The 22360-nt window shown below is 42.5% G+C and overlaps 2 protein-coding genes across 3 annotated transcripts in view; one reads left to right on the top strand and one right to left on the bottom strand.

The window, feature by feature from the left end:
• Positions 1-7022, bottom strand: part of ppp2r3a (protein phosphatase 2, regulatory subunit B'', alpha) — a 52959-nt gene extending 45937 nt beyond the window's left edge. For both annotated transcript variants that reach the window (XM_086049650.1, XM_086049649.1), the window contains exon 1: positions 6773-7022. The gene's annotated coding sequence lies outside the window, so the exon portion shown is untranslated. The remainder of the gene's footprint in view (positions 1-6772) is intronic.
• Positions 7023-9766: 2744 nt separating this feature from the next.
• Positions 9767-21723, top strand: nceh1a (neutral cholesterol ester hydrolase 1a). The gene is made up of 9 exons (XM_086049651.1): positions 9767-9964; positions 10603-10708; positions 11051-11153; positions 15214-15385; positions 16823-17066; positions 18038-18107; positions 18202-18373; positions 19044-19362; positions 19929-21723. Exons 4-9 carry the CDS (start codon positions 15245-15247, stop codon positions 20222-20224), a joined length of 1242 nt encoding a protein of 413 aa, XP_085905777.1. The 5' UTR covers positions 9767-9964; positions 10603-10708; positions 11051-11153; positions 15214-15244; the 3' UTR covers positions 20225-21723.
• Positions 21724-22360: the final 637 nt, after the last annotated feature.

Here is a 22360-nt window from a genome sequence, read left to right on the forward strand (position 1 = left end):
GGATGACTGAAAAGTCGACAGCGTTGTGGTAGTTATAGATGCATTTGACATGTGGTGAGTTTAACAGCAAACACTTGTTTGTTTGTTTTTTACAAGTAGATGAGTTTGCGAATTGTGAATCCTATGGGTGTCGCTGTACTCGTTTGACCCAATTACTTGTCCAAATGGAAGCACATGAGACACAGCAAAAAGACAGAACAAAGGCGGAAGTGTCCAAAAGCTGCACGTACCGAATCGCATTATGTACTGTAATTTAATTAGCAGCACAAGACTGCTAACTTTAGCTAGCGCTAACAGGCGAGGCAATGTTTGCTTGATGTAATGTGAGTTCACGAGAGAAATTGGTGCAATTGTAACGCAATCATTTTTTGATCATAAAACGAACACACTACTTTCTGATCTCCCTGTGATGCCACAACAAACTAATTTAGGTGATTCGCGCAAGCTGGTGACTAGCTGTGGACAGCACTTTGATCCTTGGCTTTGACATTCCATTCACATTAGCTCGTATAGCGCGTTATAAAATGACGGTACAGGCTGCTAAAACATCATGTACTTCACGAATTGTTTTGAAATTCCTCTTTATGTTTTGACAGTTGTCAGCAGTCGGGGGACACACGTAACCGACAAATAAGGGATTAAGATGGAATAGCGATGACCCGTTTAAAATTGCTAGCAATGACTTTCTTTTGCAGTCAATTAACTAACAGTCTGAGTTTAAAAACAACACAAACGACGGCCGAAACATAATTGAGTTAATTCGTTTCGATAGTCGGCAAAAATCTGAAAAGAATGATTTATAACCTTCTTTAGAACAGCGATTTCAATTATCAGCATTGTGAACGTCTGCCACAAGTGATACTCGTACGGTGTTAGTTGGCATTTACAGACTGCATTTTGTCCACTTCATTTGTTTTGACGGTGAAAGCGCTATATAAATCTGATGCACTGTTATTATCATTGTTGGCAACAGATTTAAACTTGCACTCCTGACATCTACTAAAATGAACAGAAAAAGCAACTTCAATCATTAGCGTTAGCAACAACAACACCTACTGGACTGGAGTAGAACAGCAGCTTGAATCAAACAAGAGCCGTTTCTCAATATGAAGAAGGCAGAGTACGCGCTCGTGAACTCACCAAGTACGGTCGCACGTGAGAATGCTCTTCCTAAAAACACAAATCCTTTATGAACTGGAACGGCTGCGTACACTATACTGACACCCGCTGGCCTGGAGTAGAACGGCAACTGACTTTCCATCAATCAAGCTAGTTCTCAATGGAATGAAAAACGGACTTTGTCTTCAGGCACTGGAAACTATGTTTTATGCGTGAGAGAAGTAATGAGCATACAGAAAGCGACAGAGAGGCGCATAAAAAAAAATAAAAAAAACGGCAATAAAATATTTTTAGCCGGCTGTGTCTTAAAGTGGGGGCCATGGAGAAACCACACCAACATGACCGTGAATGGTACTGCTATTTACTGCTTTCTTTTTTTTTTTCCTTCTTGGCAAGTGGAGGCCTAAGTGGGAGGAATGCTGGGTTCAGATACTCACTGTGCATGTGTGTCTGCGTGCGCATGTGTGTGCAGAGTACGGACAAAGAGAGCCAGTGTGGACAACAGAACACAATCAAACGCGCGATACCCGGCGACCAACTCATCACGCATACACAGACCAACACATTCCAGAGTGCTGGGACGAGGAGCGGTGACATTCAGACCCCACCGACCAATCGGCGCTCTTCGCCACATTCACAATGGAGCCAGTCAATGAGGGGAGCAGTGAGTGATTTGGGGAGGAGGGAGGGGGGGGGGAGGGGGGGCTTGGTCTCACTTATTTACCTCATCCTCTTTCCATTCATGCATTCATTCTTTCCTTCACCCTCTTTTCCCAGGGTGGATCTCACGGTGGTTTGAAGGTGATTTAAAAGGAGGAACCAAGGAGTCTACCTCCTACACAGACACACGTATGAATCACCCCTTTGTGCATTGGAATTTGGTACGCATCCTATGCTGTGTGTGTGTGTGTATCATCAACAGAGATAGATTTTTTTTGTTTTTTATAAATCAAACCATGAATGTCGACTCTAGACAAAAACATAAAATGGGAATGGGCAAATGCAGATATTGCCCCACAATATAAGTTGAACTGAAACAATCATTAATTTCATCTTCATAAAATACATTCAATTCTGCCACAGAAATGTTCTTTAAGCGGAAGTCAACCCAAACATGTTTTTTTTTTTTTTCAAAGAATATTTTCCCAGCAGGCCCACTAGATGAAACGCGGCATTCTGATTAATTTTGCGTTCGTGGAATATAAGTTACGCAGCAAAATGCACTCGTTTTTAGTCGTCTCCGGGGGCGGCCATTTTGTCTTCTGTCGCCTGAAAATGACATCACGAATGCTCACAACGACCAATCATGGCCGACCTGTTTTATGAATCTGAGCCGTGATCGGTCGTTGTGAGCAGTCGTGATGTCATTTTCAGTCGACAGAAGACAAAATGGCCGCCCCCACAGATGGCTAAAAACGAGTGGATTAAGACTTATTCCACAAACGTGATACATATCAGAATGCCCTGTTTCAACTAGTGGGCTTGCATAGAACATATTCTTGAAAAAAAAAATTGTAGCATACCGCTAGCAACTGAAAATGTCTGGTACTGCATGAGTTAAATGAACTTTTGGTTTGCAGTCATGAAACACCAACATAGGTTCAAGAGGCAGAGATTACACAGCTGTTCTTTTCCTCTGTTGTTTTGAAAAAGCTTTCACAAAAACGTGTTCGTTTGAAATCTTTGCTTCTGTCTACAGAGACTTGGTGTGCGGTCATGTGACTGCCTGGCTCCGTTTGGTCAAATGAAGCCAAATGCCGCTAGTAATTCCCTCGGATTGGAGAAAGAGAGTCATGTGATAGCGCCAAAAGTTGGCGTCTCTGAATACTCACCGATACCTCCGGTACTTTTGGTGTTTAGAATTTCATTCAACACAATGACGAAAAATTGTGAACGAAGGCCTTTCTTTCCGATGCGGATGATTCGCCAATCCGTCAAACTGCTGCAGTATAGCGCCAACTACTGGTAAGGAGGACTAACTCTATCACTTTTCATTATGCCTTAAGCATCGATGGCCGTTATTGGCAGCCTCGATGAACAGCCGATATCTTAAAATAAGGCTGTTATCGGCCCGATGGTTTCGGTACTCGCCCATCCCTACTAGTGAGCAAAATGTTGTTCAATATATCAGACGAGAACAAAAATACTCAACTAAAAGTAAACAGTATGTTGGATGAAAACTACTCTGACAAGTACAATTTATCCCCAAAAAATTGCATATAGGGGACATCAACCCATTAATGTTCTTTACAATAATATTTTCTATGCACCTCCAATAGTCTAAACACGGTGATTAACATTGCGTTTGTGGAATATGAGTCAAAATTCACCGATTTTTCTCCACCTCAGCGGGCGGCCATTTTGCCACTTGTTGTCGACTGAAAATGACATCACGGTTACTCAGGGCTCAGATAACGGCCAATCACGGCTCACCTGTTTTCAGAAGCTGAGCCATGATTGGTCATTGAGTTACGAATGTGAATGTGAATACTTGTTTGTCTCTATGTTCCCTGCGATTAGCTGGAGACCAGTCCAGGGTGTCAGTTGGGATAGGTTGCAGCTTTATCATGCGCTTTGTGAGGATAGGCATGGCAGAGGATGGATGGATGGATGGACGGGCCTTCCTGTGACATAGGAAAGGGTCTCGGGGGACTCAAGCACAAGTCGGATTTGTTATGAAATTGTTGCCGGGCAGAATAGAGAAGGAACGTACCATGTGGCCTTCATTCACAGTTAGCTCAATGACCCTGTGTCAAACTCACTCAAAATCTGTAGTGTTCTCACTTTGATAAGTGGGCCAAGATCCTCTGAAGATGTAAAGGACTGCAAACGTTTTTTAAGTCTAGTAGAACCCCAAAAAAAAAAAAGAAAGACCCTGAAATGGATTATTTCCATCATTTCCGTTATCTCCAATGAGGAAAACTGCAAACATATGAACAAATTGGAGCGTTCCACCACGTTTATCGCTCCAACTTGACAGCCGAAAAGCGCAACCTTGCCTGGAAAAGAACAACACACACATACACGTACACGCACAGGCTTCGCTCTTTGACACTGGCTTTTCCTGTTCACATCTTCATTTTTAGCAGCCGGCAGCAATGCGTGGAATATGAGACGACCACCCACACACACACGCGCGCGCGCGCGCGCACACACACACTGCTGGGAAATGTGAATGACTACGTCCCTGAAAGTGGCATGGAGATGCTAGACACAATTGTAGCCCTGTGGTACACGCTGATGAGTAACCCGACAGCTTTGCTCTCAGACATCTATGCGTGTGTGTGTGTGTGTGTGTGTGTGTGTGTGTGTGTGTGTGTGTGTGTGTGTGTGTGTGTGTTTAACATCATCCAGAGAGCTCCATAATTCACGGCGGGAGTCGAGGAGGTGGCATAGAGTCACGTTATTTACGAAACGCACCGATAAAAATCAGAGGAAGAGAGAAATTGTTATTTTTACCTAGTCTACATTCATACATTCATAACACGCGAATGTGCTCAGCACAATATAAAAACGGGAGGGGTCCCGGTTTAATCATAAGGGCGCGGTGTCCATTTGAGTTCAAACAGCGCCCCGCCTCGATTATTTCCCCGTTATGGGCATGTTACATAACAACTGTTAGCCGCCAAATAAGTCGCAACAAGTTAGCTTGTTATGTAATCACGTCGATAGACGTACAGTATTATGGTTCGTTGACCCCCACGCTTATTAGATCTTCACCTCCAAAATCTCCTGAAAGGAGGAAATGGTATGATGATAACCATAGATGGACATAGGAAAGTGGGACGCATTCTCTGTCCTTAGCTGCTCAGTGAAATACGTCCATAAAGTTAAGAGCGTGACTTTTGCATTTTAACGTTCGTCGTGGTTGACTTACTTTGACAGGTGGATAAAACTGGTCATCAAACTTTGTGCAAAGTGCCACCTTACAAAATGCTTTACCCTCAAGGCACCACCATCATGAGCGACAGTTTCTTTCCTGTACTACCGATTTTACAGTATCTTGTTATGAAAGAGGCTCGTGGCTTAGTCTGAGGTTTTTGCTTTCAAAATTTTGGTTTCGCACGACACTATCCCACTTTGCTGGGCTCTGCATAAAAGGCAATGGAACATAAATGCTTCTGTTATGGCTCCACGCCAGCCATTTTGTAGTATTGCAGTGTGAAAGATAAGTCTGTTCTGTATACCGGTAGGTTTTGTTCTTCAAATTTTCCTTTGGGATGATAATATCTCACTTTTCTGGGTTCTATGTGAAAGCTGAAGTAAATGCTTCCGTTGCGACATCTTTGCGTGAAAAGAGGCTAGCAGGCTTAGTCTACAATCTACAAGGCTTTTTGCTTTAAGAATTTTGCCTTGAGACAGCAATGTCCCGCTTTGCTTGGTCCTGCATCAAAGTCAAAGGTAAGTTAACTGGCGCGGCTTCACAATAGCCCTTTTTTTTTTTTCGCCATCTCTGTGTGAAAGAGGCTTGCAGGCTTGGTGCGGGTCTCACTATCTCTCTCTCCGAGTGGGTTGTACGCATCCACCTCCCGGCGGATTGTAGGAAAAGTTGATAGCAACTCTGTCCACGAACACCCACAGGCTTGTTTACATCATGTTCCCCACCACTAATGAGCCTTAAACGCACCACGGCAGCACTTTACTGGCACTTTGATCTTTATGTATTAAGTGTTTAAAGTAAACGTGTGCCGCCTCCCCCCCCCCGAGAGGAGGCTGGACCGAACGCACTTCCACACACACACCAACACAACAGAGCCTGAGTGGTCTTTGTTTGTGGCCTTCACAGAGTCGCAACGTTCAGCCTAGCTGGCTCAAGTTACTGCACACACACACAGACACACACAAACTATGAGGTTCCCATCATCTCTACAGACAAATCCATGAAAACATGACAGGAAAGAGACTCGTTTTCCTTGCGAGCAACACACGCTCTGACTGAAGATGCCAGTCATTTTGCCTAAGTGTGTGTGCGTGTGTGTGGAATCTATTCTAGGAGAATTCCAGAGAGGAGACCTAGTGACTGACCCCCACCTCACAGGATCTGACAAGAAATCGCCACACACATTCCCCGCACCATACACACACGCGCGCACGCACGCACGCACGCATGTGCATATACACTCGCGCACATCATAAAAACAACACATAATTGAAGGAAACACACATGTGGAGGACACACCTGCAGTTTTATCTGTATCACAACTGTGTGGCGTTTGAGTGTCGTGAAAAAGAGTGGGATTTTCTACAACCTGCATCCAAACCCATCTTTTATGAGATATGTACAACTTAACCCCGGGGGGCAAACACACGAGCACTTTTACCTGACAGTATAGTCAGACATGTCGCTTACATAAGATGGAGTCTCTTCGATGAACCACGGAAATATGATCATACAATGTCCAAAGTTACCTGAACATAACAGAGGAACCCGACAGTGTCAGGGGGAGCTAGCGCGCGCATGCCGAAATCCGCGCACCCAACCCGGGCAAAAACATGAGCCAGAGCCCTGGTACGATACTTGCAAAAAATAATAATAATAATAAATACGACTTGGCTTTCGGAACCACCGTCACGCCATACACGAAAGACATGCCGAAAGCCCGTCGTGAAGTTTTAGAGCGAAGGGAAGGTAAAACACAAAATCGCCTCTTACCTTTCCCCGCTTCTTCGTCTCCCCACCTCGTCCTTCACCTCCACCGGCGAGCCGCTCCTTCCGCCGCCTCCTTGGCCGTGTCACGACCGCCGCAGACCCGCAAACCGAGCGGCAGGCAGCGCCTCGGTTAACCGGCAAGAGCCGACGCAGGGTGGGCTGCCTAACACGCGTGGGCTTGTTTCTAGTGGGTTTCCGTGTCTGCTTGTGTGTGTGTGTGTGTGTGTGACAGCTCTTGGAGCGAGTGAGCCGAGTGAGAGTGAGGAGAACCGTGGGGGAACTTAGGGGGAGTTCCCGAGAGCAGCGCGCCGGGGCGGGGGCTTGTCGAGAGTGACAGGCCGGTCAACTTGTAAGGTAAATTGTCTTTTATTCATTGGTACGATACATCGACAGCCAAATACTCTGTACTCTGTTAACTTGCAGAAATACATGGTGCATGTCCACTGTCCCAACTTACGGATACAATTTAAACCTCCACTTGACCCCCTGTAGAAAATATAACATTTCCCCCAAACCACTCATAAATTCCAACCAAAATCGACTGGTGTCTTAATTACTTATGGACATTACATCCGCCGCCAAGTTCGGCTTAAATCGGTTCACTTTTTGGGGTTTAGGATGTACTTTGATTTTGTCCAGTAAGTCTCAAACTACGGTCCTCGAGGGCCGGTATCCTGCATGTTTTAGATATTTCCCTCCTCCAACACACCTGATTTAAATGATCATCTTAACAGTTACATTGAAATAATCAGATTATCAGTTAAACTGATCATTTGAATCAGGTGTGTTGGAGGAGGGAAACATCTAAAACATGCAGGATAGTGGCCCTTGGGGACCGGAATTTGAAACCTGTGAAAGAGATCACGTGAACCTTCACCAAACCCTGTTGAGAAAATTAAACATGTTTGAAAACCGTTCATAGATTTAAACCATAATCAACTGTGTTCTTCCTTTATAAACATGACATCTTTTCCACGGGTCTGGGTGAAATTCGGCTCACTTTTTTGGGGTTGAGAAACTTCAAAATACGAGTTTCGTCCCACTTCAGTTAGCCTACGTGACATGTAAATCTTCACCAAACCCTTAGTAAGAAACTGATTCTCCCCTCCAAGTTTGGGTAAAAGTGGTTCAATTTGTCTGGCACGTAATTTATTTGAAACATATCTGCATCCATATGAGAAGCGGAAATACAAAAGCGTGTTTCTTTAAAAGCAATCACAGCTTCATATCCGAATCAACCAGTTTCTTCCATTATGAATGGTACACTTCTCATAAAATCATCTTAAGGTTTTGGACGTAATCTTCTTCGACAATAACAGCCTGGAAAGAAACTTTTCAAATAAAAGGTGAAACTGGAAGCTTCTTAGTGACATTCACCGATGGACGTATAAGCCGTTGTCAGGTCCGTCGACATTGACTTAAACGTCATGGCATTTCACCAAGAAGCACAACAAACTCCCCTTATGTCTACCGTAGCCAATATATATTTTCAACGCGTGACAGAGTGGCCCGTCAGCGACTAAGATCGTTTCTCCGGCTGTTTGCGGCGTAAACCTCAGCTCGGGTCGACCGCACAGCTTGGCGTCAACAGTCAGTCAGCCATTCCGCTTTTAAACCGGAGGAGTTGATTGCTTGCAAAGCTAAATGTGAGATATTCGCACATAGTTGAGACGGCAGACGCTGCGCTAGCTTTGCTGTTATTTAGCAAATGGTGGACATTTCAGCGGCATTAGGGGAACCTATAATTGTGGGCCTTGTGAACTCCAGATCTACTTTAATGTTTTCGTTGAGTAATTTGGCAATCAACTAAGCAGATGACGTGCCAGTAGGCTGTTACCCAGTACTGTGTTAGCAAGCTCATCAAGAATATTTTGTATGGATAAACATTTCAATTGCTTTACTGGCCTGTAATTTGTTAAACCTCTTTTTCGTTTGTTACTTTGGCTAATCTAAAAGAATTCAATCATTTATTTTAGCACGAAAACAATTCAATATGCTTGTACGGTATTAACAAGTTGATTAGAGCTATGTTAGCTTATTTAGCTAAATGTTTGTTTGACTACCTTTTTTGGTATTTTGGTGAATATAAAGTACCCAAAAGTAATTTTAGTCACCCAAAAATAACTCTTTGTTTTATATCAGACGTTTTTGTGCTTGTGTTGTATTAGCGGTCTAATTTAGACTAGCATGTTGATTTAGCAAAAGGGTTTGCTCTTACTCTTACTGAGTTTAGCTTCTTTTTTAGGTAATCCAAAAACATGTTTTGTATCATTTGTTTTGTGTCAAATCAATCCTCTGCCACACTACTATTGTGTTAGTGAGCTAATTTGGACTAGCTTGTTTAAATATAATCATTGACTGTTGCATTTATTACAACCTCTTTATCGTAATTTGAGTAATGTTAAGAACTCGACTGTTTTACATTACAATTTTTTTTCTTCTAGTTAATCAGATGCTATGCTCTGTTTTCCCCTAGCAAGCTAATTTGGACTCGTATCTGGTTACATTTAACTTATTCACTGCCGTTGACGTTTATGTTCATCATTCGGTTTACCGCCGACAACAAACGTATTTGTCAACTATATTTTTCAGCCGGTAGGCATAGCCATGTATCTTTTCACAAAGAGCTAATTTTCTAAAATTTTTTATCAGAAACCAGTGTTTTGGGTCATGTTCTACTACTGATTAAAAAAGAACAGAAAAGGCAACTTTAAAAAAAATCTGGTGAAAAAATAGTCTTTCTTTTGGCGTTCATATTGGCACAAAACAATACTTGGTGGGTCTCGCAAGATCAGTCAAAATGCACTAAAATTTCTGGCCATACGGGCACTCTGCTTTGAAAACGGCTGGCACTCAATGAGTTAACGGCCTAAAGGGCTTTAGAAAAATCTATTAGCAAAAAAAAAAAAAAAAAATTAATGTGTTAAGAAGCCGGAGCGCTATTATCCCTGCAAAAGGTCGACGAAAGGACACAAGCGCGCGAAAAACACTTTTGTCTTCGATTTTTTTTTTTTTCTTTCAAGCTCAGGTCATTTGGCAATGGTGGGAGATGACCGGAGAAGCGCCAGAGGGATGAAGGGAATGAGGAGGTCATTCCAAAGAGAGGGACCGGCGACGGAAAAAGGCTCCATCTCATCGGAGGCTCTGCTTAGTCTTTGAGTAGCATCTGGTCCTCTGACCTGAGCCACCATGCAGGTGCGTAGGGGTGGAGGAGCTCAGACAGGTAAGGTGGGGCTTTACTTTAGCCAGTTGCCTAAAATGAAAAAAAAACTGTTTTCAACAAGAGCACCAATTAATCAATTCAATTAAAATCGCTGTCCAATTTAAAACCCAGGTTCAAGACTTATTTAAGGCGCTAGGGGGCCCAAGGCAGCAGGGTGGGACGTACAAAGGCCACTGGGACCACAACACCATTACTTCTGTTTTATTTCAAATTCAAGAAATCCAGCGGCCACTTAGGCCTTGATTTCCTTGATTTTTTTTTTAAGATGGAATACAGGGGCATCGAGTACAATTTAGACATCAGGGGCCCCACAATTGAACCGTGCGGAACACCAGAGCAAGCAAGGCGAACGCAGAAAGTTCTGTCTGCCAAATAGGGTCCAAACCACTCAAGAAAGCTACCACTAATGTCCATCTGGTTCTGCAAATGATCCAATAGAACGCGACACCACCACCAAACAAAAATGTAACAAATCATACAAACTGTTTGCTGAATGTGTCATGATCTCATCTCGATTTACTCACTCAGCGTGAACTCTGTGCCGGTTTAATTGAACACAAAACTGTTATTATGTCATATACGTTGAGTGTACAACCTCTTTCCTTGACAGCCCAAACATTGTCCCCGACTCCAGCTACAAATTTCCTTCCGGCGGAAACCCCAAACCGCCATCTGAAGCGCTGATAAATGCCAAACGCCGCGAGTGCGACCTGGAGGTAACCCGCCGCATGTCGGCTTACAGTAGTTCTGCCGCAACAGCTGCCTCTTGTCGCGGTGTCTGCGCAGCAGCTGAGGCCAAACGGGGAGGCCACGTCCAGCGTAACAGCCTCGCCAAGCGGAGGCGGAGTGGGGGGGGCGGGGGTTGACAGAACATCAGGATCTCATTTGGAAAAGCAAAAAAAAAAAAAAAAAAAAAAAAGGCTTGCAGGAGTGGAGATGGGCGTGGGGGGCCGTGCGAGCTTGTATGTTGCGTCTTCTCGGCGACCTCCATCTCTTCCCTTGTGATGACTTTTACAGCTCGAAAAGTGACCCCCCCCCCCTTTTCTGCGCATCACCAGGTTAAAGGTCAGTGCCGAGGCATGCAGTCGTCCTCATCGGGGGCCCCGTCCGACCGCTGACCTCTGAACCCGGACGGGATGGCTTTTTTCCCAACTTTGAGAGGTGAGAATTTGTGTTAGCGACGAGTATGAAGTCTTGGCAACTCAACGCAACGGCGCATTGGAGGCTGGCTTTACACTGCCTGGTTCAAGTGACAGCAGCGCAATTGGGAAGTTTCTCTGTTCGGTCTTGTGTGTTCTTCCCATGCTTGCCTGGGTTTTCGCCTGTAGGCTTGTTTCAAGTGTTCCGTCAGCGTAAATGTTGGATTCTCTCACATGCTGCGCCTTGTTTGCGCCTGGTTACAAAAGTTGCTGTAAATCGAGAATCTACCATAATGCATCCTTGCGACCGCACGAACTCTCCGTTTCACGGTTACGCTATCTGCATCTCGGTGCATTTTGCAGGTTCGCGGCTGGTTGTGAGCTTCTGCTAACCAAGCGTCACAATACGCTGCCTTTGAAGACGAAAAGTGGAAAGTGGGACACCTTACCACATAGCATAATAGACGATCTGCCGCTATATGGGCACGGCAACATAAACAAATAAAAAAACAATATAGTGTCCGGCTCTCGAATAGGTGCCATACCCCAATTCATCTTATTGGGGAAGTCAAGGCAAACATTTTTTTTTTTTTTCAAGAATATGTTCTATGCAAGCCCACTAGTTGAAACAGGGCATTCTGATAAATATCGCATTTGTGGAATAAGTGTTAATGCACTCGTTTTTAGCCATCTCCGGGGGCGGCCATTTTGTCTTCTGTCGACTGAAAATGACATCACAACTGCTCGCAATGACCGATCACGGCTGACCTGGTTTCTGAAGCTAGGCCGTGATTGGTCGCTGTGAGCAGTTGTGATGTCATTTTCAGGCGACAGAAGACAAAATGGCCGCCCCCGGAGATGGCTAAAAACGAGTGCATAATGAGTAGTAAGTGCAATTATCTCGGTTCCTAAACGCCATTCTTCACGCACTGACATTAAAAAAAAAAAAAAGTAACAGCCTTATTTGAACTCTGTTGCTAACCAAACCAGAAGCACCTACCTAAACATGTACACAGTTCAAATGTGCCGTCAACATGTTCGTTATGATCATACTCACGCAGAGACAGCATTTCCTCATATCGCATCTGTCGCCATGAGCTTGTGTTATGCTAACATAAGCTAAAAATGTCCACTCTGTCATTGTCCGCCCTGTCAGCAAGCTCACATATTGTCGCTGTTTGCATGTACAATATCTGCTTACATTTAATTTATTTATTTTTTTTAAAATGAGTCGGCGCTTGACCAATATCCATTTCTCGCGACATAGCATACTTAAAATAATGAACATGTGAGTTCAAAGGAAACTCACCCCCCCCCCCCAAAAGATGATTATTGACCATTCCTGGGTTCAAGAATGCGATGGGTGGGTGCGGGATGTCCTGAACAACGAGGCGGGTCAGCATGAAATGGTAAACCAGAACGTGTGCCTCCTGCATTTAGTCGCGTTAAATGACCATTAAGTATAATTCCGGTCAACGACACCAGAGAGGCCCTCCCTCCAATGACAGCTTCCATACCACAGACTACAGGGAGACGCCATTTTTTTAAGGCTCAGCGGGCAGGCACACTCGCAGGCATATATCGCATTCAAGTTCACACTCTTACCATTCCGCTGACTCTCCTTTTCGGACAGATTTTTGGCAACCGCCTGCAGCTTTGGGGAAAAGGATCTTGGGAGCAGCGCGTACTCTTGTTTAGAGTTTCAAAAATAGCCACACAAATATTGCACGTCATGTTGGGGCAGGCCGAAGTGTTTTTCACTTGTATAACTTTTTTTTTTTTTTTTTTTTTTTTTTAATGAGACCAAATAAGTGAATCACTTGCAAACCCCGTGGAAAATTGGAACAAATCAGCCTTATATGGGGCTTTTTTTTTTTTTAAATAAAATCCAATCAACACAATATTAATGATCTTCTGTTCACGAATCGGTCCGCATGAGCCCCAATTTTAAGCAAGTATCCTTTTTAGGGGCCTCAGCATAGTATCCTGATGAACATGCACATTTTTGGGATCACCAAAATCTCACCCTCAAGAAAATTAGAGAAAAAAAAAATGAGAAGAGTTGAAACCACTGGTAAAAGTGCAAGGCTAATGTTTGTGGTTTGCGCGGTGGCGTGTGGGCGGAGAATGGTGTCAAAATGTAATCATTTTGAAATTTTGTCATGAAAAACTAAGTGGGCGGGTCTGTTCATGTTTTCGCCTTGGGTTTCACTCGCATACCAGTTAATGTGACTTAACGCAAAGTAAATAGCAACCGTTTTACCCCCTGCATTTCCTATGGGAAAATTTGATGAAAACACAAACATGGAGACCAAGCCTAAAGCAGTGAGTGGGCAGGGTGTTTTTTTTTGGGGGGCTTGTTCAAGACGGGTCATGAGTGGAGTTTTGCTGCGGATCATGTAGGCCAAAGCGAGGTCACGAAATACACTTAACATCCAGAGTGGAGTTGGTTTGACATCGCCACGTGGCCAAAAGGCGAAGTCCAACCACTCTCGCTTTGGATTCCTTTTTTAGCCCACTTTATTACAACCTTCGGTATCTAACTTTTCAAGTGCACCTCCTCCGGGAGCCCCAAAGGTTAATCTGACACGGTCGGCCGGGCGGTCTCGCTGGAGCTTGTTTTGGAAAATCCGTCCGTGGCAGGGGTTAGGTCCTCGTCACCGCTGTTTATGTTCTCACAAGGGAAACCACCAGGGACGCAGAACTGGAGTGAACCCGTGGGAAGGGAGCGCAAGAGTGCCACCCGCTTTATTACCCCTGATTATTGCTGGCATCGTTGTAAAAATAAAACATTTTTATGGACCAGACTGGAAGGCGCAAGAGTTACGCGTTGTTGACCTAAAAATAGAGGTCATAATCAGAACCTAATTGGCTACGTAAAAGGGTCTAAATATTTGAAACTGCACTGGGGGACGCAGCGCAATTCCACAACTCCGTCAACGGCACCCACAATAATTGACGCATTGTTTTGTGATCGTTATTGAAGTCTTTGTAAATTGATATTATTTGACAATGCTCCCTGATTAGGTGTACCTAATGGACTGTCCGGTGAGTGTAAATATGAATAAATATGTTTCCAAAGTTGCATTGACAAATCGGAAACGAAAAGAGATGAATACAAAGGAATACTTTGCATCACCAAAGTTGAAGTTAAAGCAACCAAAAACCTAAAAAAAAATTTTTTTAACGTAATTCCAACATTCCTTGAAAAAGATTAGAATATACATTGAATTAAGAAAATACAGTATATTTTTCAAATGTGTGTTGCCAAAGTTGAAAGTTTACAAATTCTAAAAAAAGATTCATGAAAAACAAAATTGCAATACAGTAAATCAAAATATTATATATATATATATATATATAGTTTAGAAAGTTACAATTACAACCAAACAACTAAAATGAATACCATAAGTAAAAACTAAAAAGTAAATTTTCAAATTTGCACTAAAAGCTAAATGTAAACATCACAAGTAAATAATAACATTTATACATAAAAACTATATATATATAAGTGCTTTTACAACTATATAATAATGAATTAAAAACAATTCTAAAATCAAAAATCAAATACATAAAAATAACCATCCTAGTCAAAACTGTTTCTGCATACATCAAATCCAAACGTTTTTTCTTGTGGTTACAAATATTCACTCTATATATATATATTCACTTTATCAGCTGTATTCCGCCCTCATGTGGCGGCTAGCGCGCACTACAACGCGATTAAATGTTACTTCCCCGGATGTTCCCTCGTCTCGCTCCTTATCAAATAAAAGCGACGAGGTGAGGTGAAAAAGTCAAGTGAATCTTGTCAAACAACCCTAAAGCCAATTGAACCTCCGCAGAAAAAAATAAACGTGGATTCAAAAACAACTATGCACGAGTACTATAAAGCTTACTTGTAAGCTGTTATTACATGTCTTTTTTTCAAACCGAATATTTTTGGGCGTATTATTCAGTTTACGTTGGATGTGTTTGAAACCGGTTTGACCACTCCTCCCTTTCTGTCACATTTACTCTCGTCACCTTTCCTTTTCCACTCGCTCATATCAACTGGTGCTAATCTTGATACACTTCCACAGCACCGGTGCAACACCGCGAGGCTGAGCCGAGATGTGGCTGCTGTCGGCGGTCATCGCCGCCTGCCTGGCCGCGGCTCTGCGCTACTGCTTGTACACACCGTTGCCTGCCGCTATTCGGCAGCAGTGGAAACTTTGTCTACTGAACGACATCATCAAGATTGTTGTAAGCCTGGTGAGTGACAGAGGGCTGGGCGATATTATTATTTTCACACTGTTTGTAACCTCAAATGCAGCAAAGTCCCTCATCCCCCAAAATGTCATGTCAATTGTTTTTCTTAGTGGTTGGTCACGGGAGTGAGAAGGCGCTTGTAAACCGAAGTCTCTCTGTAATTGTAATGCACACGAATACTTTGTAATACTTTTATCAACCGCAAACTAAATTCAACAGGTTTTTTTTTTTTTGACATGTTCCATGTGTGCTTTTGCAAAGCATTTCCATCTTAACGCCGGATAAGCAGTGAGCGCACACGCCCAAGGTTGAGCAAACACCTAAATGAAGTCTGTCAGGTTTTCAACCGCAAAAACGATCTATTGTGCCATAAAGCTAAAGTGACGAAAGCCGCTCAGGTTTGCATCAATCATTTCCTGTCGATGCGAGGACGATGTCTTCATGTTCACCTTTGCTCCTCGTTGCGCAACACGCTTTGGAGGCGAAAGGCTACAATGGGCACACTAAAAGTGTTCTCGTGTTTTGTGCGGATACTGAGCCGCTGTTGAATTTCCTGTGGAAATGACAAAAAAAATAAAGCATGGTTGCCCACAATAAGATGAGGAGTTTCATGGGAGGTATGCATGGAGCTACAATAAAAAGGCAAAAACAGACTTTTATGGCACACAATAGAGGTCATTGCTGCCTCCGTGAGTTCAAATGCTTTTATCGTCATCAGAAGCAAGCAGCCCAAAGATGGCAAAAGACAAGATGTCCAAATTATGGCCAGAGGGCGCACACTCGCTGGTGACGTCCACCTTGCTCTGATGCACACACTCAGCGGCGAGAGGAGGAGGGCCGGCCTGCCAAATGCGGCCAAAGCGAAGCTAGCCAAAGGTTGTTGTGACGCGCACACTTGCTAACGACACGATGAGGCAGCCCGCCAAGCGACGTGAAAGAGGAGACGGTCGGCGGAGAGATCCAGACCGCTGTTACGCATACACTTGCTGGCGAGCGGGCGAGTGCCGTGCCGACCGAGTAGAGCGGAAGAGTAGATCGCCGAACTTCGTCCAGAATGCTCACCTTTCCAAGCTGTTGTCGTGCACACCCTGACCACTGGCGAGTGGGCGAGAGACAGCTCGCCAAATGTTAGACAAGCGAATGGCCAAACGGAACACGCTCGCTGGCGAGACCCAGCCCACTTTGACACTTGTACTTCAGCCCACGGTTGCCCGACGAGACAGCCGAACCGCGGCACTCGCCGGCGAGAACCGGCCCGCTGTTGCGCACGCACATGCTAGCGAGAGCAAGAAAGACAAAAGCCAGGCCGCCAACTGATGCGAAAGAGGAAAACGTCGTCCGGAACGGGAACACCTGCTGGCGAGATTCAGCCGGCCGTTATGCATACACTTGCCGGTGAGATGAGAATGTTTGTTTTTCTCCATGCCCCCCCCCCCTCAGGCGCATGTGATGGAGCGGCTGGGCTTGGGGCACCACATCAAGGCCGCGCGAGGGACCTCCAAGGGCTTGGAGGGCACCATGAAGAGGTTGACGGGCGAGTCCGGCGCAGGCGGCTTGGCGGTGAGCGACGCGGCTTTCGGCGGCGTCCCCGTTCGCATTTACCGGCCCCCGATGGCAGCTGGGGGCCGTCTGACGAGAGGTCTGCTCTACATCCATGGAGGAGGCTGGGCCTACGGCAGTGCCAGTTAGTCAGGTTCTTACTTTGTGTGCGTGTGCGCTGTATTTATTAATGTGATATGTTTTTGCTGTCGATATTTTACAGGGACATGATTTTTTTTTTTTTTTTTTTTTAATTTTGGGGGAGGAAATGACGTTCATTTTGCATGACATTCTTTTTTTTTTCTCTTTGTACTGTATTTGACAGAAATTGGATTTTTTTTTAAATTTAAGACAATTTTAATTTGAGGAATTGCATTAAAAATTCACTTTTGTGATTGGTGATATTGATTAGCTATTGAGAATTTAAAAAAAAAAATTTAATTTAGAAATCTTCACATTTGACTGATTTTTGTATTTTTTTAATTTAAGGAACACATGTAAATGTTTGTTTATTCTCATTTATTTTCCATTGTCTCAATCATATGACGGAGACATATTTTTGGACACATTGAAAAAATAAGAAGTATTTTTTTTATGTTTCTTTTGTTTTATAAATGTTGAAATCCTCTTGATCATTTGTGTGTGGGTGAGGGGGGGATTACATTTGGAGAAAAAAAAAAGAAAGATGGATTGGGAGTTTTCAAGAAAAAACAATTTTGAGTTTTTGTTTTTTTTCCTAATGTAGGAATTTTACATTTAAGGAAAACATTTAAATGTTAATTTAATTGCATTTTTATTCTCCTGAATGTTTGACAGTAATATTTTGGAAATGTTCTCCCCCAAATTTGAAAGAATTTTAATGTTTCTTTTTTCAAGGTGATGCGAAAATTTGCATTACATTTTTTAAATTAGTCTTTACAATCTCCTTAACATTTAACAGAGAGATGGATTTTTTTCTTCTTTTAAATGTAGAAATTTTTTTGGGGAGATTTTTTTTTTTCTTTTTTGTTGTAATCATGAAATTGTTTTTTTTTTTTTTTATTCTAATATTTGACGACCATATAGATTTGGATTTTGCATTCACGAACAAAATGTCGGTTGTGTGTTTTTCCCTAGAGGACGGCGCGTACGATCAAGGCAGCCGCAAAATGTCCCAAGATCTCGACATGGTTGTGGTTTCTGTCGAGTACGTCTTCACCTTCTTTCGACGCCTCGCCTCCAACATTTTTATATTATTATTTTTTTTTACCCGAATATCTTCCCCCCCCCCCCCCTCCAAGTTATCGTCTATATCCCGAGAGCTGCTTCCCGGCGGCATTCCTGGACTGCCTCGCGGCCGCCAAGCACTTCCTGTCCCCGGAAGTGCTGGCCGAGTACGGCGTGGATCCGCAGCGTGTGGCCGTGTCGGGGGACAGCGCCGGGGGCAACCTCGCGGCGGCGCTCGCTCAACAGGTGGGCGGACCGACGATCCGGACAGACGTCCGCCAAGGCTTGGAAATCGTTTGGCATTACCGCTTCGCACCGTGCATTAGCAAAGTGTTTTTTTTAAGAAATTGATTTGGTGAAGATAGGATTTGGGGAGTTATGATTATAAAATGTACCCAAAAAATAATTGTTCAAGTTTTGTTGAGATCGTCCTAATATTTGACAGGGGAGTGATTTATTTAATTATTTTTTGAATATAAGGAGGAAAATAGAATTTCATTTTTTATTTTGTTGACATCTTAATTGATGAAGATATGATTTTTTTTTAATTAGGTAAAAGTTACCTTTTCAAATATTTTGATGGGTCTTTTCTTGAAAAATATGGTTCTTTTTTATTTTTTATCTTCCTAATATTTGACTAGGATGGGATTTAACATTTGAACATTTTTTAAATTACATTTTTGTCTAATATTTGATGGAATTTGCGGAAGGTGGCAGAGTGGTCGTCTGGCAAAATAAATATTTTGGGCATTTTGCTCAAATTCCTCAAGATCTGATGGAGATATATATTTTCCTTATAATGTCAGTAATTTAATGAATTTGATCCAGGAAAAAATTTTCAACCACCACATTTTTTTTTTTTTTAACTAAATCCGCTTTTTTCCTCCAAAACTGTTTTTTTAAATTTTTTTTTCAGATTGCCATGGATGACAACATGAGGGTGAAGTTCAGCGTACAGGCTTTGATCTACCCGGCCCTCCAGGCTCTGGACTTCAACACGCCGTCCTACCGGCAGAACCGGGACATGGCCATCCTCAACCGTCCGGTCATGGTCCAGTTTTGGCTGCAGTACCTGAGCGGCGACTTCTCCCTTAAGCCACACCTCCTCGCTAACCAGCACACTTCCAGCGTCGCGCCAGAGCTGAGGGCTCGCCTGGACTGGACCACCCTCCTTCAACCGGAGCATCGCAAGGGCTACTTTCCAGTATGCGGCGAGAGGCCCCGTCAAATGGAAAGTAAGAAAACATATATACGTTGAAATATGTATATATTTCAAAATCTATTAGTTGGAGAAATTGGCTGCAATTGGCCTGAGAAATTAGAAAAGTACTTAAATAATGACTTGATTCAAATGTCAAATCTTGCCATAAACGTTTGAAACGACGACAATACAACTGAACTGACTGTACGAGATTAATATAATCGATTTTTCTTTTTTATATAGCGACTGTGGCATTGCATAGTTTGAGCTTTTAATTCTGTGATTCTTATTTCTACCACAAGAGGGAGCCCAAGTACCGCTTTGAAAATCACCATTTTCAACTGGAAATATGCCAAACTACTAAAACACTTTAATTTCTTTTCAATTAATCTTACATTCACCATTATTCGTCAACATTCCCCTTAAAATGAAATGACTTGCAGATGATTTGGTGTCAGCGGAGCAAAAAACTACACGACTTTCCGGAACTTTGGCTAACAACCAGGGCTAAATTTAGCCCCAGCCCAAAATAAAGACAGATATTTTGATTTTGATTTCAATTGAAATCGACGTTGCAATTTTGACATGTGAACCGTGCAGGAATTCTGGATGACGTTCCGGGTCTGCTGGACGTGCGAGCGGCGCCCCTCCTGGCCGGACCCGAGCTTCTGGCCAAGTGCCCCCGGGCCTACGTCATGACGTGCGAATACGACGTTTTGCGAGACGACGGTCTGATGTACGCGCGGCGCTTGAGCGAGGCCGGCGTGGCGGTCACGGCCGAGCACTACCGGGACGGATTCCACGGATGCTTCAGCTTCACCGTGTGGCCCTTCACCTTTGACGTCGGGGTGAGGGCCTTCGCGGCCTACGTCCAGTGGCTACGCGACAACTTGTAAGGATTTCAATCGAATCCAAACAAGAAGGAGGTCAGGGAGTAGCGTTAGGCATAGATTGACATCGAGCAAAAGCAAAGGATAACACAAAAATGTTGCACTGTGTGCAACGACGGCAAATCCTGTTATTTCCAAACGATATCTCACAATAATCATGACCAGAGATGTACATTATAAAATCAACCTGCAGCCGGCACTTTGTGTAGGCGTAAAAAGCAGGATTGAAGGGGATTTCGCATTCAATAATTTTACGCAAAAACTAGGCTGAGCTTTCACTCTGCTGCCATCTTGTGGTCGACGGTGGAATTACACACAATATAAAGGAGAGGTAGACAAAAAAAAGTCATCTGCCAAATAGCGGGACTGCAAACCCGAAACCTGCGATGGACAAATGTGTAATTACTGTGTAGCTTTTAAATTTGACACGGCACAGAAATTGGTGTTCCCCACTGAAATAAATGGAAACGCATTCATCCATTCCAGCCTACAAAAAAAAAAAATTTCAATGGTTTTTTTTTGCTTTTTTTGGGGGGGTGGGTCAGTAGTATGTTTCATTTGCTTCAAAGCCTTTCTAGGCGAGGAGTAGGGATGGCCTGATCATCGGCCGGGCCGATTATCGGCACCGATATTTGGCATTTTAATTAATATCGGCAACAGCCTTTTTTTAAAAAAAAATTATTTTATTATTATTATTATTATTTATTTTATTTTTTTATTTTTTAATCTGGTGTCTGATAAATCAATTTAAAACCAAGTTGAAATCAAATGAAGATATGTGAAAGTTTAACGTTTGTCATTTAGAAATTTTAGAGAACTTACTGTAGAAAAATACATGGAGCTATCTCCCTGAATTTTTTGCTTAAATTTCATAACAAAAATGTACCGTATATTGCCAAAAATCTCTGACAATCATTTAAGAAATCAACATTTTGCAAATCTGAAAAATTGTTCAATAAACATATGCTTGAGGACGTTTCAACAAAGTTAAAAAGAGTCCTTTTTTTTTTGTAGATTTTGACGCCAATATTTTCCTTTTTACTGAAAATGAAGATCGGCTCCAAATATCGGTTTTCTGGCCTCCTTTACTACTAATAATCGGTATCGGTATTGGCCCTGAAAAAAGCATATGGTCTATATAATTAAAAAATAAATGTTAAAAGTAGAAGCTTCTGGAGGAATAGGAAAGAAATTTTCTTACGGGCAAAGCAAAGTGTCAAGAAGAAGAAGAAGAAGTGGAGTTCCGGCAAGTTTCATGACTTTCCCAGGAAGAGAATGAGCCTCGGGGGAAGGTAACAGAAGGAATCTGCTTCCGATAGTCCAAAACAATTTGGGAAGATGATGTCGTGTTGGGCGTGAGCCAGAAGACGTGCCAACGAGGGAACGTTTGGCTTCAAGGGACAACTATCAGAAACCCAGTCTGGTGTTTTATTTGTGTTTAGCAATTGACCACAAACAAAAAAGAAAAAAAATGTGGTAACAATCTATGGTGATTCAATTCATGTGAAAACAATAATAAAAACATACAATCTTAAAAAAATAAAAAATAAAAGCGCTTAATTTTTGCTATACATTTATATATATATCCAAGAAAGATGTCAAATGTTCCATTATTAGGAAGAAAAAAAGGTTTCGTTAAGTTGAAATTAATTTTGAAAAATTAAAAGGAAAAAAATGATCTTACGATAAATGTTTGTTTTTACTTGCATGTTAATACAAATGCACGTCCAAATTCATTTGGTTGTGTTTTGGTAAATGCGCTCATGTTCATAGAAAATTGAAATGGAAAAATGTGTTCTTACTAACAATAAATATTGAGATTTACATTACTTTTATTTTTATTATGTATATAAATATCAAAGCGCGACGGACGTAAAATTTGTATTTTTTCAAATGCGCTACAAAAACTCAGTTCATTTAAAAAAAAAAAAAAATCTTTTAAATAAAATGTTATGTTTTATTACATACCGCTATATACTTTTTGGCATATATTTATGAGGTAAATCAATTTTTAAAAAATGTCTTTTTAAATTTTTTTTATTTAAAGTTGTTTATTGCGCAATCATTTTGTAGGAGTCATCCACCGTGACTAAAGCAGTTTATTTGTTATTATTTATAAATGAATTCAAATGAATAGATCCA

This window comes from Filicampus tigris, chromosome 13 (assembly GCF_054856515.1).
Source record: "Filicampus tigris isolate MCC_2025a chromosome 13, RoL_Ftig_1.0, whole genome shotgun sequence".
Lineage (NCBI taxonomy): Eukaryota > Metazoa > Chordata > Actinopteri > Syngnathiformes > Syngnathidae > Filicampus > Filicampus tigris.